The following is a 14,761-nucleotide window of genomic DNA, read 5'->3' as shown; positions in this document are numbered from 1 at the left end:
TTTTCACATTCGAAACGCAACTGAAGTGGTATAACTTTTTAAAGATCACTCTATGTATACTCGTGCATATGACGTCATAACTGAACGTATGAATTTAGTGACGGACTATTTGACTCATGAAAACAGAGTGACGTAACTAGAGCACGTCACACTTAAATATAAATATGGCGTAGGGCGGTGCCATGAGTCGCCATTTCGATCGATAATTGTTCATGCGATAAGTAGCGTTCGAGTCGATCGGTTAATCTCACATATGTGTATCGTGAATGAATGTTTATTTATTTTAGTATGTCTATTACGTTTCCAGCATTGTCCTTTTATTATGTATACATGAGGAAATATTGATTGGACAAAAAAAAAAGAGGTTAGACGAAGCACTCATTTGGACAGGCGCGAGTCGCGAACAGTCGCGGACTGCGGTGGGACGTGGGACAATAAAGAAGTCGGTTAAGAAGTTGTGCACCAGTCTGCACCAGTCTGCGATTATTCACCATCGCATTAGCCGAAGCTCGTGTTTTTATCGCTATTTCAGTGATTTGCTATAGTGAAGAAAGTTATTTAATATAAGCATAAAATATAAGAAAAACGACTTCCAAAATGGGCGATAATATCGCAGGTGAACCTGGAGAAATTATAATTATTCTAATGTGGAGTTTCCTTAAATACAACTTCATGAATTGCATTGTACCCTTTAAACAATGCATAAATTACAATGTTATAAAAATTGCTAGCAGCTATCTAGATACATATTTCTACTTTAAGCTATTTATAGAATCCTTGATCATTAAGACTAAATGATAAACTGCCTTGAAAATGTATAAATATGAGATGAAGAAATGACATGTGTATACTACTATTACGACAATGGTGTCCTAGAGCTTAATTCTCAACTCTTTTTTTGTAACTAGGAATAAACATAACAGAGTTTGAGCTACACTCATATTTTTCCAAATTTTTGTTTAGCAGAACACATTTTAATGACTCCCAAATATAAGTCTGCGAATTCAACAACGATTATGATAGAAAGGCAAGCTGTAGAGCCACCAGCAGAAGAAGGAAATGAAGAGAATATTCATGTTGCTGGAGGAAATCACAAAGGAATAGTTATTAACAAACAAGCTGCTGCTGGTATATATATTTGTGTATAATGTGCATAATGTTGGAATACCATTACCATTAACTCTTTTGTTATGGTCTGGTCTGCTACAAAATGCATTACTCTATACGGCTATGTGGATTGCATTAGTGGTTTAAAGTGACAGAAAAGTTGATAATAGTTTTGTAGATTTAGATATTAAATTATAAATACTGTTTAAGTAAAAAAATAAACGTACAATGACAATTTAATTTAATAAAATGTAATGTCTAATCTACTTCAACGGTTTAATAACAGTTTAATACTATACAGTGTTCATTTTGTTGCAAATAACTAGAGATATCAATAGCACATGGAAGATGCTTTGTGGTTGTAGTAACAAAAGGTTAATATGTACAGAAATTGATATTAGGACACTTTTTATAGTCCCACATGGTGAAGAACGTCCAGCGCAACTTTGCTTGCAATTCAGAGTGTTCTTAGTGAGTGCTCAGACTGGAAAACATACGCAAGAATCTAGAACTCTTCAGTTTTGGTTCATAGATACAGTTCCTCAGGCTGAACATCCCACTGAAGCGCAAGACTTCTTCAGAGAATTAGTCAGCCCTCAGGAGTTTCCACGAGGTAAAAATTATTCAAAACAATATTCTATTAGTACAATGTTACTGTTATACTGGTTAAAATTTATATGATTGATATGAATATCTATAAACTTTACAATTGCATCCTATCATTTTCTTAGAACATAACAGTTATTACTTAAAAGTAATAATGTTTTCAGAAGATATATGCTTCTGTTGCAGATTATGTTGGATTTATTACAAAAATAATGAAGTTAATGTTGCGCAGATACCCTAGTATCAAAAAGATAGAAGTAGAAATGACACAGTTACAGGAACCAGTCAATCTTCCAGCTCGACCATGTAAGTAAAATGTCAGTCTATTTTGTATTATTTACTTATACTAAATGAATGTTTCTTATGTATCAATAATATTAGGTACTATTTGAATATTCATGAAAAACATGTTTGAATATAAAATCATTGATCTGGTTGGTTGATTTTTTTTTCAATTTTTTTGGCTTGGTTGTATCATAATGTACTATTCTCTTGTTTTGACGAAACTACAGTCAAGTAGGGAGTAGCGTCAAGATTTATTTGATTAGACTCATTGAGCTAAATGGTCCTTTATTGAAAGTTATTGCAGTAGTACTTCTTCAGTGTACATTGTAACTGAAACTGAAGGAAAACCATATAACATTTGTACTAATTATTTTATTCATTCACAATTACTTGCATATGTTGTATGTTTTTCTGATTGGTGATGTGGAATAAAAATTTTATTTTAAATATTTGTTATTCACAGCCAGTACTGGTCATATACTGTTCACACTTCCTCCATGTAAGAAAATTATTTGGAAATCAGGTTGGAAAGAATGACAAAGTTGTATATTCTATTGCAATTTTTATATTTAGATGATACTTTTTACATACAATCTGTTACATAAGACCAATAATTATTTTATATTTGCCGGTCAAAGTTAAAATAAACATTACTTTCTATGTAACTGTAATACATACAATTTTATTATCGTGGTATATACTTTATTCTTTAATGTTTCATTTTTATGTAAAATATAGGAAGAAGGTAAAGCAAGAAATAAATGTGTGTCATTCGTATGTTGACCGGTAAATATACATTATGCTGCTTCATACAAAACAGTGATAACCATAACAACATTGTCTTAACACAACCTATTATTTAGTTTTCAAATTACATAACAATTTAAATACTATTGCCTTATTAAAACCTTTCAGTGAACAGCTAAAATAGAAATTGTAAAGTTCTAAGTTTATTATTTTTTTTGTGAATGATTTACGAATTAACAGGAAAATTCTCTGTTTAACCATTTTCACTTCAACCAGAGATCATTTCTTCACGACAGCATGACTATTAACATCTAGATGTTTTATTTCTCTTTTCAAGAAATTCAGTGCTTTCAAATTAAATTAAAATTAATATTTGTTTTCAGTTCAGTATACATACGTTTATTTATGTCATATCTGGTGCAAATTATGTAGTAATGTTTTACTGCTTTATTACCATTTAGAGAAGAAAATAATACTGTCATACATATAAAGCATTTACCTTGTACTCATAATTACTTAATACCATATAAGATGCATAGACTTTATTTCTGTGTAAGTAATTCTATTAAAGGAATTAGTAGTACAAGTTGTGACCTAGTTTTAAATCACATGTAAACTTTTTTTTATCATTTGTACTGCGGTAGATAAATATTTAGCATACACAAGTTGTAGTTATTTATTCAACAATTTTTCGTTTCTATTGCAAAGCTAATCATAAATAATTCACTCAACACCAAGCAATTATATGCTTTGAGAACTTACAATATATTATTGTGATATATTTTGACAGTTCATTTCTCTGTTTAATAGTATCTACAGATGAAACAGTCATGGGTCAAGTTACTGAACTGTCATTGGAAAAGGTGTTAGAGTTAATTGAATCTGCTTATCCAAATCCAGTCACAGTTATTGACTTAGCAAAGTAAGATTTGTATCACAAGCATTATTACTTCACAGAAGAAAAAAAATAATATTTAATTGTTATAACTTTGATTACAGAGAACATGGTTGGGATCCTTCTGCTGTTGAAGCAAAATTGAAAGAATTGCAAATGAAAGGTGTTGTAAAAGCAATGGAACATGGAGCTTTCACAAGAGTTATACATCAAGATACTCAAATTCAAGTAAGTCTTATTTAATTATTACTCTATATTTGAATAGCAGTAAAATATTGTATTCTCTGTATTTAGGTGGTAAAACAAATGCCGACAATGGCAAGTGCAAAGCAACCGACGATAGCTATCATTACAGCGCAGTATTGTGAAAAACTGGCAGTTGATTCAATGATTGAAAATAAAGAAACGTTTGTTCGTTACACTACTGTTGGTAAGATATATTAATTATATCTGTATCATATTATTAATTGTGTGGAATTATATTGTATAAATGAAGCAGAAAATGTATGTGTATGTATACATATACAAAGGGCGCTTCTAAATTGAAATCAGTATTTTTTTTTTTTATTGGAAAATTGTTTTAAATAAGATCAGATGCATTAATTTTAAATACCATACGTAAATCGATACGGTAAAAATAGAAAACGCGTTTAGAAAATACGTATATTTCACTACGCATGAAACTTTAGGTACGGCAAGCTCAAAAGACGCAACAAGTGGAGTACCACGAGTGACATGCCGTTTTGGTAAAGTAGTTTGTAAAATAATTTCTTTTTTGTTTCAATGTAATTTTAATGTTATAGCTTGCCAATTGCTTGTATTAAAGAAAGAGCCGTTTTGCTGCATACAATATGCCATTGAAGGGCATTTTTATTCAAATATTGTTTTCGCCATAGCAAAAAGAATACTTAATTATTGTTACTGTATTGTGGATGTCCTATATCAAGTTCTGAATATCACACCATGTTTTACATCGATGTATTTAAGTGCTTACTCTTTCAGGAATATTAATATATCAAATTAATCCTGCAACAGACACATCTTGAAGGGACACAATTTAAATTTATTTACCAAATATGTTTTTGTTTTCACATGTTTTCTGTGTTTGTTTATTTGGTTTGTTTGTGAAAGGGATATTGAGTACCACATCGCTTTGTTCTGTCCATGTGGATATGACTAATATTAACCTCTTATAAATTATTCTTTATTTTCTTAAGTTACAAAAATAATAACATAACAAATGTATATGTGTAAAATTTTCAGCTCATTTTTACAATTTTTTTTCATTCCTACAAAGACGAAAATGAAAATGTAAACACTAACACGTTTTTCATAATTATATACTTTTGCATAAATTAGTATACACATTTTATAATTTATGAACGCAACTAAGTTATGTTAACTATTTATCATTTATGAAACACTTTTTTAATACATTAATAAGTTTTAAAAAAATTCACTCAACTACGTATTCAGTAATACTGAACATAATTGCATCTGTATGGAATGATTAATTTTTAAACAATTTTTCACACATAACACAGGTTCGATATCAGTCTGCAGATAGTGGCACAGTGCACATGTATCATACACAGATTTCAGATTATACAGTATGAAAACCTATGATACAAATCGTAATTACTTTTTGTTATAGGGGAATCGAATGTTTATACATTAGGCAACATTGGTGCACACAGAATTGTATGCACAAAACTGCCAACTGTAGGTCATACCAGAGAAGCAATGACTGCAGCAGGAAATACAACTACTAGACTGTTAGGTGCTACTCTAAATATTTATTCCGTTGTTAAGTATAACAATTTATAGTAAGTATTTGTGACTAATTATCCAATAAATTATTTAGGTACATTCCAAAAAGTAGATTTTGTTTTTTTAATTGGTATTGGAGGAGGTGTACCTCACTACACTGATTATAACAAACATGTACGACTTGGCGATGTAGTTATTTCACATCCTGCTCCTGTTAACAAAAAGTACATTTATGTGTATTGTGAAAGTGCGAAAGGTCATGAAGGTAGTAATTACCAATTTGAAACCAAAGAATATTGTCCCCCGAATTTATGTCTTCAAGAAATAGCTGCTAATCTTAAAGAACAGGTAAATTAATGTTGTTCTGTCAAATTTAATTAGTTCGTATAAGTCAATTATTTAAAGATGGTATGGTTTTATAGTTGAAGAATAAAGCAGATCTTCCATGGCAAATGTACCTGAAAGAAGGTTTAGATATTCTAAACAACCAAACAGAACATGATTTCAAAGCACCTCCACCAGAATCTGACAAACTGTATATGGCTATTGGTGACAGAGATGTTATTGAAGTAGCGCATCCCACTGCATCTACAGACGCGATTAATGAAAGGTGGGTAACTATTATTTACTATATACAGTCAGAGTACTTTTTTATTAACCAATGTTATTCTTTAGTTATTTGTAGAAGATAATTATGAATATAAAATTAAAGCAAGACAAAAGTTTTTTTTAAATCACTTATACAACAACTTCTTTTGTATTTTTGCACAGAACGGATGGTTGTCCCCGGATACATTTGGGACCAGTGGCATCCGGTAGACATATTGCTCGTGACGATCAACTCAGACAGGAATTCGCAGCCCGTTTCGGAGCACTTGCATTCGACTCTGAAATGGACGCCGTGGTTGAAAGTATTTTGGGTAACTGCCGTGAAAGTTTCGCTGTGATTCGAGGTATTTCTGATTACAAAGATGGTTCTCGTGGAAAAGAATGGCAGGCGCATGCATCTTTGGCTGCTGCCAGTGTAATGAAATCTATCATTTGCGCCATGGATCCACCAACTAATGTGTAAAATCTAATATAATATTTTCGCAGTTTTCACTTTTGTATACAAGATGGACCAACTGTCCTTATTAGTTGAAACCGATCGTAGCATACATTTGCTCACAAGCTGCACATCCATTACTTAATGAACAGTGTGATTCAATTCTTTTCATTTTATGTTTCATGTTGCATTTAATGGGACACGAATCAGTCATTATTTTACGATCGACAAGAAAGTGAGATCGTAATCAAAAGATACAATAGTTAGAAAGTAATGTGCACAAAATGCATTTAATTAAGAAGATTACAGTTAATACAAGAAACTCTCTTAGTAGTAGAAGAGCGAAACGAATTCGAAACACTTACGCTTTCAAATAATTTCTATGCTGCTCAACAATCCTATATTTGACTGATAAAAATAATTTTCTTTGTTTTTTCCTGAAACGGAGATCACTTTGTACAATTTTACAGTTTGCATTTATAAATGCATTCACATTTCGAAGTTAATAATCTAGTATTTTTGTCGAATTACCACGCCAGTTGATTTTTAACAAGTTTTTACAGATTTATTCATATACACTTTGTACTTTTAGGAACGCGTCTATTATTTGTTTCCATTATTTAAAATATTTAAATGAAACAGTAACCTTGGAAAGAAATCGGTTCAGCGCTCCTACGACTGGTGCCATCTTTATTCTGTGCCGCACGTATAGAGTTCATACAAATTCTTTTTACATAGAAGAAACATTTTGTAATGTATCAAGTTATGATATTTTGAAATAGTTGTGTAGTTTAAGTGTTATTATAATAATGAGGCTCTCGAGTATATCAAATCTTGCCGGGTCGGCTCCGAAATGATGTAGGGATGAAAAACATTGAAAGCTTTAAATGAAGCCTCGATGTAGTCAGCGAGACAATTTAAGTCTAGAGTATGGTATTGAAGATTGAGGGTAGGAAATATATTTGGCAGTATCTGTCTAAACATGATCAAATCCTCGTTACAAGATTGTCCTAAATACTATATGTTTCTCAGAGTATATCGTTGCTTTAAACAAATATATGCACTATACTCATGCACTAAATGCATTTGGAATCTTTTGACTGTCGAGAAGAACGAAACACGAGCACAATAGTGCTTCGAAAATCTCTTACTTTTAAGCTGTGAAAAACTCACACTTAGGATTCATTCTAGTTTTCAAATACAGAAAACATGAGATACATAAAAACAAACAAAATAGTATTTACACCATTTTAATTAACACTGATCACAATTGACATAGTTCAATTACTGCCGTATTTGGTCTAATTTTATCAAAAGAATCTTGTTAATCTGTTGGTAAAAGTTTTGAACTATTACATGTTTAATAAAAGGTAATTTTGGAGCTGTATTAGTGATTGAGGTAACAGTATATAATTATTATACTCAATATAGTATTAAGTGCTGGGAATCATTCAACGTTCCTTGCCGGCATTCTGTCATATTTTATTTTGTTATACCCTTTTGGCAAAGTGTTATGATGCAATTTTTAAACCAAATAGTTTTAATTGTTAAAATAGTTCTCATTCCATTCAACAAGCTACTTTTGATATATTTGTTGAAGTTACATGCGCACTTTTTGTAAAATTAAATTATTTTCATCATAAATAAATTAAACCAATTCTTACATTCCATCAATTTTCACTTTTTGTTCATTTCATAAACAAGACGACGTTTTACGATAACAAATAAAATCTTCTAAATATTTAACATATATTGCAGTGTGCTGTGTTGCATTTCGTTCGATTTTGAATGGCTAAAGCAGAGAAATTTTCCTTTTGTATGTAACATGTTTTATTAGTTGTTTGTAACATATAAGACTCAGTTAATTGTAATCACGTAAATCATCTTAAAGTGAAGTAAATTGATGAATCCGTTGTGCCGCATAGAAAGCGAAACTCACATAATCAGTCTAAAACAGTGAGAAATTTTCGGGGCACTACTGTAGACGATAACATCTAAAAGTTTGATCGCATTATCCAGGATATGAATGTTGTACAGTACATTTTACGGCGTTTTACAGTGATTTATGTTATCATTAGAATAAAGTAATCTGTTTCTCTTTTATGTTCAAATCCAACTCTAACTTTAGAAAAATTTTATTTCAAGAGCAACATAGTTGCTAGTACATAAAGAGATCACATATTTATCTGCATTTATATTATTGTCTTTAATAGTTCAAAAAACTGATACCAATGGTCTTTCTGTTGTGTTATAATTTCATATTTTAATAAATTGTTATATTTTCATACTGTACTGTGTCATAATATTCTTAGGTATCCTAATACTTTTTCTTAACTTTTTGTGTGTATTAGCGTACCAAATTTCGGAGTCCTGAAACCTCTTGAAAGTTTAGTAATTTGTTATACTCACAATTGAGACATGCCCGATTAAACTTTTAGCCGATAATACATCTATTAAATATATTGAAAAACGTACAATTAATTAACAATCTAAAGTGCCAATGTGTTCAATAAATTTGTTGCAAAAGCGGCTGAGAACTTTTTCTAAAAAGATAAACAAAATTCTATTTTTTAAACGAATCAATAATTGGTATCATTATAAGATTTTCTCAAGAAAAACACTGAACTAATGGATGCAATCTTTGAGGATAAGTTGCAATTATCTTTTCTTCAAGGAATACTTGCTTTTTTCTTGAATAATTTATTTTCGATCTTTTCGAAAAAGGTTCTCTGCTATTTACAAAGTCAAAACAGTACTGGAATCTGCACTGCCTCCTCGAAATTCGGACGTAAATTTTTAAGACTTAAAAAATCCTTTGAAACAAATTCAAAGATATCATTAAGCCTTGTTGATAAGGTTCAACGTAACTTCCTCGCATTTCAACGTCTTTCTAGATATTAAAGCACAGGGTAGTATATGAAAACCTTTTATTTAAGTGACATTTAAATGTATCGGATTCTAGCATAAATCTAAACAAGTAGAAGAGTAGCACATACATAAAAATTCATAAATAAATAGTTGATGGCTTGAAAGTCTTAAGATTTTGCAGCTCCAAGAGTGTCACTGACTACATATTTATTTAATCCTTATATGATTACTTATTTATTGGTATTCAGCAAAAATATAGTTAATAGAAAAAGATTCGTCTTTTTTTTAAAGAATATTACTTATTGTTTATTAATTTATAAATATAGCGTTGACGTATACAAAAAAGGAAAATAAAAAATGAATAAATAGGTTTCTAAAGATAAAAGAACCTCAGATCAATATAATTGATGAAAAAAAAATCACTTGTTGCACAGAAGCACATCTTTCAAATTCTATGAAGTATATAGAGAGTGACTATCGTAAATACGTATTATATTATAAATATACACAGATACGTAAATGTAGACATAGACATATTTAAAGTATACATTAAATATTTCATAGCATTAAGGAAAATAGTGATATTTCAGTCAGTTTGCATAGAAAAAGTATTCTCAAGTGCTCTCTTTATTTCAATACATATACATCAATGCTCAAAAGTATTTAATGATTTATTCTACGTATGTTTCATAAAAAGGAAAACACAATATATCATAATTTATCTACTTTTCAAATTACTACACTTTTGTCTTATTATATGTGCAATGCAAGCATTGGAATCAATAAATACATATATGTATTCTTTTTGATGAATAAAAGTAAATTTTTGTCACACTAGACGCATAATAAAATACTTTTGAGTAGTGAAGTAAATTATGGAGTATATTAATTCAATTTACCTGGTTACTGAATCTTACTTAAGGCCTAAATATTAATTATGTACAAAGCCTCTCAACATTTCGAGTTATTATGTGAACAAACTTCCTAACAATTCCTAATATCCGATTAGGAGCATCGTACTGTACCTGTTGTACAATATTTTGGCAAGTCTGTGTATTTAAAGGATAAACCTCAGACGCCATCAAACCCCTTCGTTGTTCTGTCCCTTCTCTCGTTGCCCTATAGAAAGTATAAATATTGACAGCATGAGAATGATGACAAAGAATAAATTGATTCTTTCATTGATATTTTATCAAAATTTTTACGAAACTGTTTTTAGGGATGGTTTTAAATCAGGGAAGTGTTCCAGACAGGTCAAATCATGTCGCGACAAGTACAGTAGCAACAGAAATTAAGATTCATTTATATGTACCACGTGTCGAAACTGTGCCGAGCGCAGAATTATCAGAAAAAAATATTGTTACATATCTTTGCCAATATTCATAGACAACGATTTTTCGACGAGCTCATTCAGTCTTCGTCCCGTGTTCATGATGTATAAATTGTCTCTCCGAGTATTGAATGCGTCGCGAAACCTTGTTAAAAAAAAATTTTAATTGTTCTCCTTCTTAAAAAAATGAAAGATGTAGAACTAATTAAATTAGTGAGAGAACATAATATAGTGGCCTACGCTCGGTACAGACATAGCACATCTTCTATGTAAATGAATATTTATTAAGAGGCTTTCTTGTCAACTGGTACGGACTCTGTTATTATGTTTAAGCGAAGCTATCGGGCTTCAGACTTTCGACTATTTATATTCAATGTTCATTCCCTTTAAAGAGGGATCCTGACGAAACAGAACCGTGCGATTTTTACTGACTCGTGCACTGTTAGAGTATCCGCTGAAAAGAAGAGGCTAATTTATTTCGCATTCAAAATGGATGTTTTCCAAATTTTTTTTATTTATTTAAATGTTAAAAAACATAATGAAATTTACTAAAATAATTTGGGCTATTTTAAGGTGTACTAGAATGTTAGCCCAGCGTTTCACTTGGTAGAATAGGGAAAACTCATACATGTGATTCATGTTCTGATATACAGGGTGTCTCAGCTAACTTGATCATCTCGAATAATGACTTAAAAGTACACTTTATGAACATTTTGAGGTGTGGAACTTAAGTGGCATCAAGGGCACATCTTATAAGATACGTGTTCTTTTGTGGGGCGAGGCATTTCAGAGATTTCTAAGTCACCTTGATTTTTTTTAACGGAATGATCTATTTTTTGTACCATACATCAATAGAGTAACAAATTCTGAGTAAAAATGTATTGACCCTCATACGTCGTAAACTTAATAGTTAACGACATATATACAAAATAATCATTGTATTGAATTCGCTGTATTGAAATTAAGGGGCATCAGTTCGAGCACCTATACTTAGCTTCCAGATAGTAAGTACGTATTAAAAATTATTTTGTAAATATCTTGTTAACTATTAGGTTTAGGACGTATGAACTCTATCGATCTATGGTACAAAAAATAGGTCGTTTCGTTAAAAAAATCAAGGTGACCTAGAAATCTCTGAAATGCCTCGACCCACAAAAAAACACGTATCTTATAAGATGTGCCCCTTGATGCCACTTAAGTTCCACGCCTTAAAATGTTCATAAAGTGTACTTTTAAGTCATTATTCGAGGTGATCAAGTTAGCTGAGACACCCTGTATTGCAAGATGGTACTCCCCCGTTTGGCGACAAGCAAATTACTGAACCGATTGTTGTGCGAAGAACCAAGTCGACACTGTTGTTTTTGGTGTACCCTTAAAGCGAATGAACAATACATATATTTGCGATAGTATCGCGCGCTTTTAATGCTAGTCGCAATATTGTGTTTTCTGTGTATGTACATGTAATGCTTACATATTAAGTGGCAAATGTAGTATGTATATATTTACGTACGTCCATTTAGTTTCTATTTGAAAGAAAAAAGAACTTACTATATCTTCCTGAATAATGTACAGTGTATCTCGATGACTCATGTTGTTATTACGCCCAAGTTCATGAGTTTCGGCCGATCAAGGAAATCGGGTGGCAACTTCTGCTTGTCGTACTAAAGACACGCATACATACGAAGAATCCCTGTAAGTTATTAAGTTGGTATAAACATTAGTCATTTGCCAATTTTAAAGGTGGAGTCAGAAAGTGTACCTCTTACCTCATGGTACGTACCCTCTGATGATCTGCAATTCGATGTGATAAATGCTGAATCGCTAGTGATTAGAATGAAGCAAAAGTTCATTTATGTACAATGGCTATTGCAAAAATGACCTCGACCGGCCAAAACTTCGGAATTATACAATAGAACCATGTCCTTAGTCGCTGGTAACCGGTGTCATATATCGTCCCAATTTTAGAATCATTGAAATGCATTGTACAGTCGCAATAAATTTCGACTTACAGTTACAAAGGAGTCCTTGAACTTGGCAATCTTCAAGAAGCCCATGAAACTTTTCCTAAAAGTTTCACGTGTTTTTGAATTTCCGGGTTCAGGCATTTTTTTCTGTAAATAGTTCGAAAAGAACGTTTTAAGTGTTTGAAGATGGCTCAGTGTTCGGAACTGATATCGATCGTTTTAAACCGTTCACGATGGACACGTTTATGATTTTATTCAACAGATATATGAATATATTAGGATGCTATTACTATTAAATGAAACTTACAGTTTCGAAAACGAGAAGCGTATGCCTGAACTTTGTAATCGAGTAGTCTTTCTACCAACAAGAGGATTTAGTGACAGCATCTTAAAACCGAGACCTTTATGCTTAAGCTTAGACGTCGTCTAGGATCGGATTGATACATGAACTTTGGTTCGATGTTGGGTGTTGGCACCAATATTTTCGTGTTTGGAGGAATAAAGATCCAAAATCAAATGTTGGTCATGTAATTATATTAATTATGTGTGGACGTTTCGGGTGAACTTAACATTGATGCCAACACTCGAGTCAAGTATGACGCTAAACTTGACACAAGTAACATTGATGTCAATGTTCCATTTGTGAATCTGGTATAAGTGTATATTAAGGAGTTCAGGAGTTGGTTTGCCTAGGGTGGGGGGCTAAAACGTTTATAAAATGATCCGATCTGGTATTTTTCAAATGCAATAATTTCACGCATGCAACACACCTCATGTCACAACGAATAATAAGATTAGAAAACGCGTGTCTGTTTATATATGTGCTGTGATGGCTAGGCTATGGAATGAAAACTAAATTCTAGAGAATAGAAACCCGTTTGCAGATGCCAATTCTCGAACTCCCCACTGTACGTAGCAGGAGTGGTTGATTGCATAAGTATCGCCAAAATTTCATCGCAATACGGTATTTCGATTAATTATATTAAGAGTATCTAAAATTGGGGATGATGATTAAAATGACCAAAATATTTCAAAATTCTATTCAATGTATTGCGAATGTTCTGGCTGCACCGTGATTGTCAACAGTTTATTAGGGTTGTAATGTCTATAGGGGAAAAGGAAACGAAGTGTTGCATGTAATTGTAAGTTACTTCATCGCGGTAGAGGAACAGTGATAATATCTAGGTTTCTCTACGCGAAGTAAGATAATACCGTGGGAGGGCTATACCATTAAATAAACGATACCCTTGAATTTCTTTTTCCTACGAAATAGATAGTTAAGAAAGTATATATGTAAAATGAGATGGAAAAATAAATGAGTTCTTGAAGTAAATAGATCGGTTTTGCGTATACTTATATCAATACGATAACCAATTCAAGCCGCTACTTAATCCATTCGAGATGGAGTGCTCTTAACGATGAACTATATAATATAATAGTATAGTCTATAATACACCCAACTGTGAAGAAAAAAATAGGTTAAGCCTAGTTTTGTAAACGGGATATATGTATAGTCCCATTAGACTTCTATAATGGGGTTATTCTAGGCCAAATCGATCACTTTTTTCTCCTTGATGTCTGGGCTTTTGTTCAAAATGGGCTATGTTGTAGCCCAGGTGGAATTAGGGGGGGTTTAAGTCATCACTTTTCGAGTTTCCAATTTGTTTAAGAAATACAGATCTTTCAGGTTTGCGATTTTTGCCCATTTTCGTGAAAATGGTTTGTACTTCTGAATTTATTGTATTCGGTTGATCCTTTGGCGGCAATCTGTTGACTGGAAAAATGTGAAAAGGAAAGGAGAGGGTGCGTTTCGTCCTGGGCCTGCTAGTGGACTCGTCAGTAAGGCTACCTAGCAGACCCTGCCGTAGACGCGGGGATGTACGATGGTCGGTTAAGGATGTATATATACGAACAAGGAAGGCTTCAGGTAGTTGCGGGAAAGGTATCAACTCGGTAGACCTCTGATGGCGAATGTAGGAAAGAAGGTAGTGCCGCCACAATCCCTTTTTTGTTTTGACGAGTAGGATCTAGTGTTGTATAAAGCTCGAGTCTTTGAAGCTACAAAGCTTAGCCTTAAAGACTGAGTCTTTAAGGCTACAATCATATGAAGCTCGAGGCTCAAGGCTCGAGCTCCAAGGCTCGAG

The 14,761-nt window shown here is 32.2% G+C and overlaps 1 protein-coding gene across 1 annotated transcript; it reads left to right on the top strand.

Annotated features, from left to right (window-relative positions):
* The first annotated feature begins 396 nt into the window (after positions 1-396).
* On the top strand, positions 397-6,692 carry LOC107190443. Its single transcript, XM_015579244.1, has 12 exons — positions 397-616; positions 967-1,128; positions 1,523-1,720; positions 1,900-2,019; positions 3,556-3,667; positions 3,745-3,868; positions 3,935-4,070; positions 4,330-4,386; positions 5,295-5,420; positions 5,505-5,758; positions 5,833-6,020; positions 6,182-6,692. Exons 1-12 carry the CDS (start codon positions 598-600, stop codon positions 6,480-6,482), a joined length of 1,797 nt encoding a protein of 598 aa, XP_015434730.1. The 5' UTR covers positions 397-597; the 3' UTR covers positions 6,483-6,692.
* Positions 6,693-14,761: the final 8,069 nt, after the last annotated feature.

Source organism: Dufourea novaeangliae, unplaced genomic scaffold (genome assembly GCF_001272555.1).
Source record: "Dufourea novaeangliae isolate 0120121106 unplaced genomic scaffold, ASM127255v1 scaffold199, whole genome shotgun sequence".
Lineage (NCBI taxonomy): Eukaryota > Metazoa > Arthropoda > Insecta > Hymenoptera > Halictidae > Dufourea > Dufourea novaeangliae.
The sequence above is the reverse complement of the archived record's forward strand: the minus strand, read 5'-3'. Positions and strand labels throughout refer to the sequence as shown.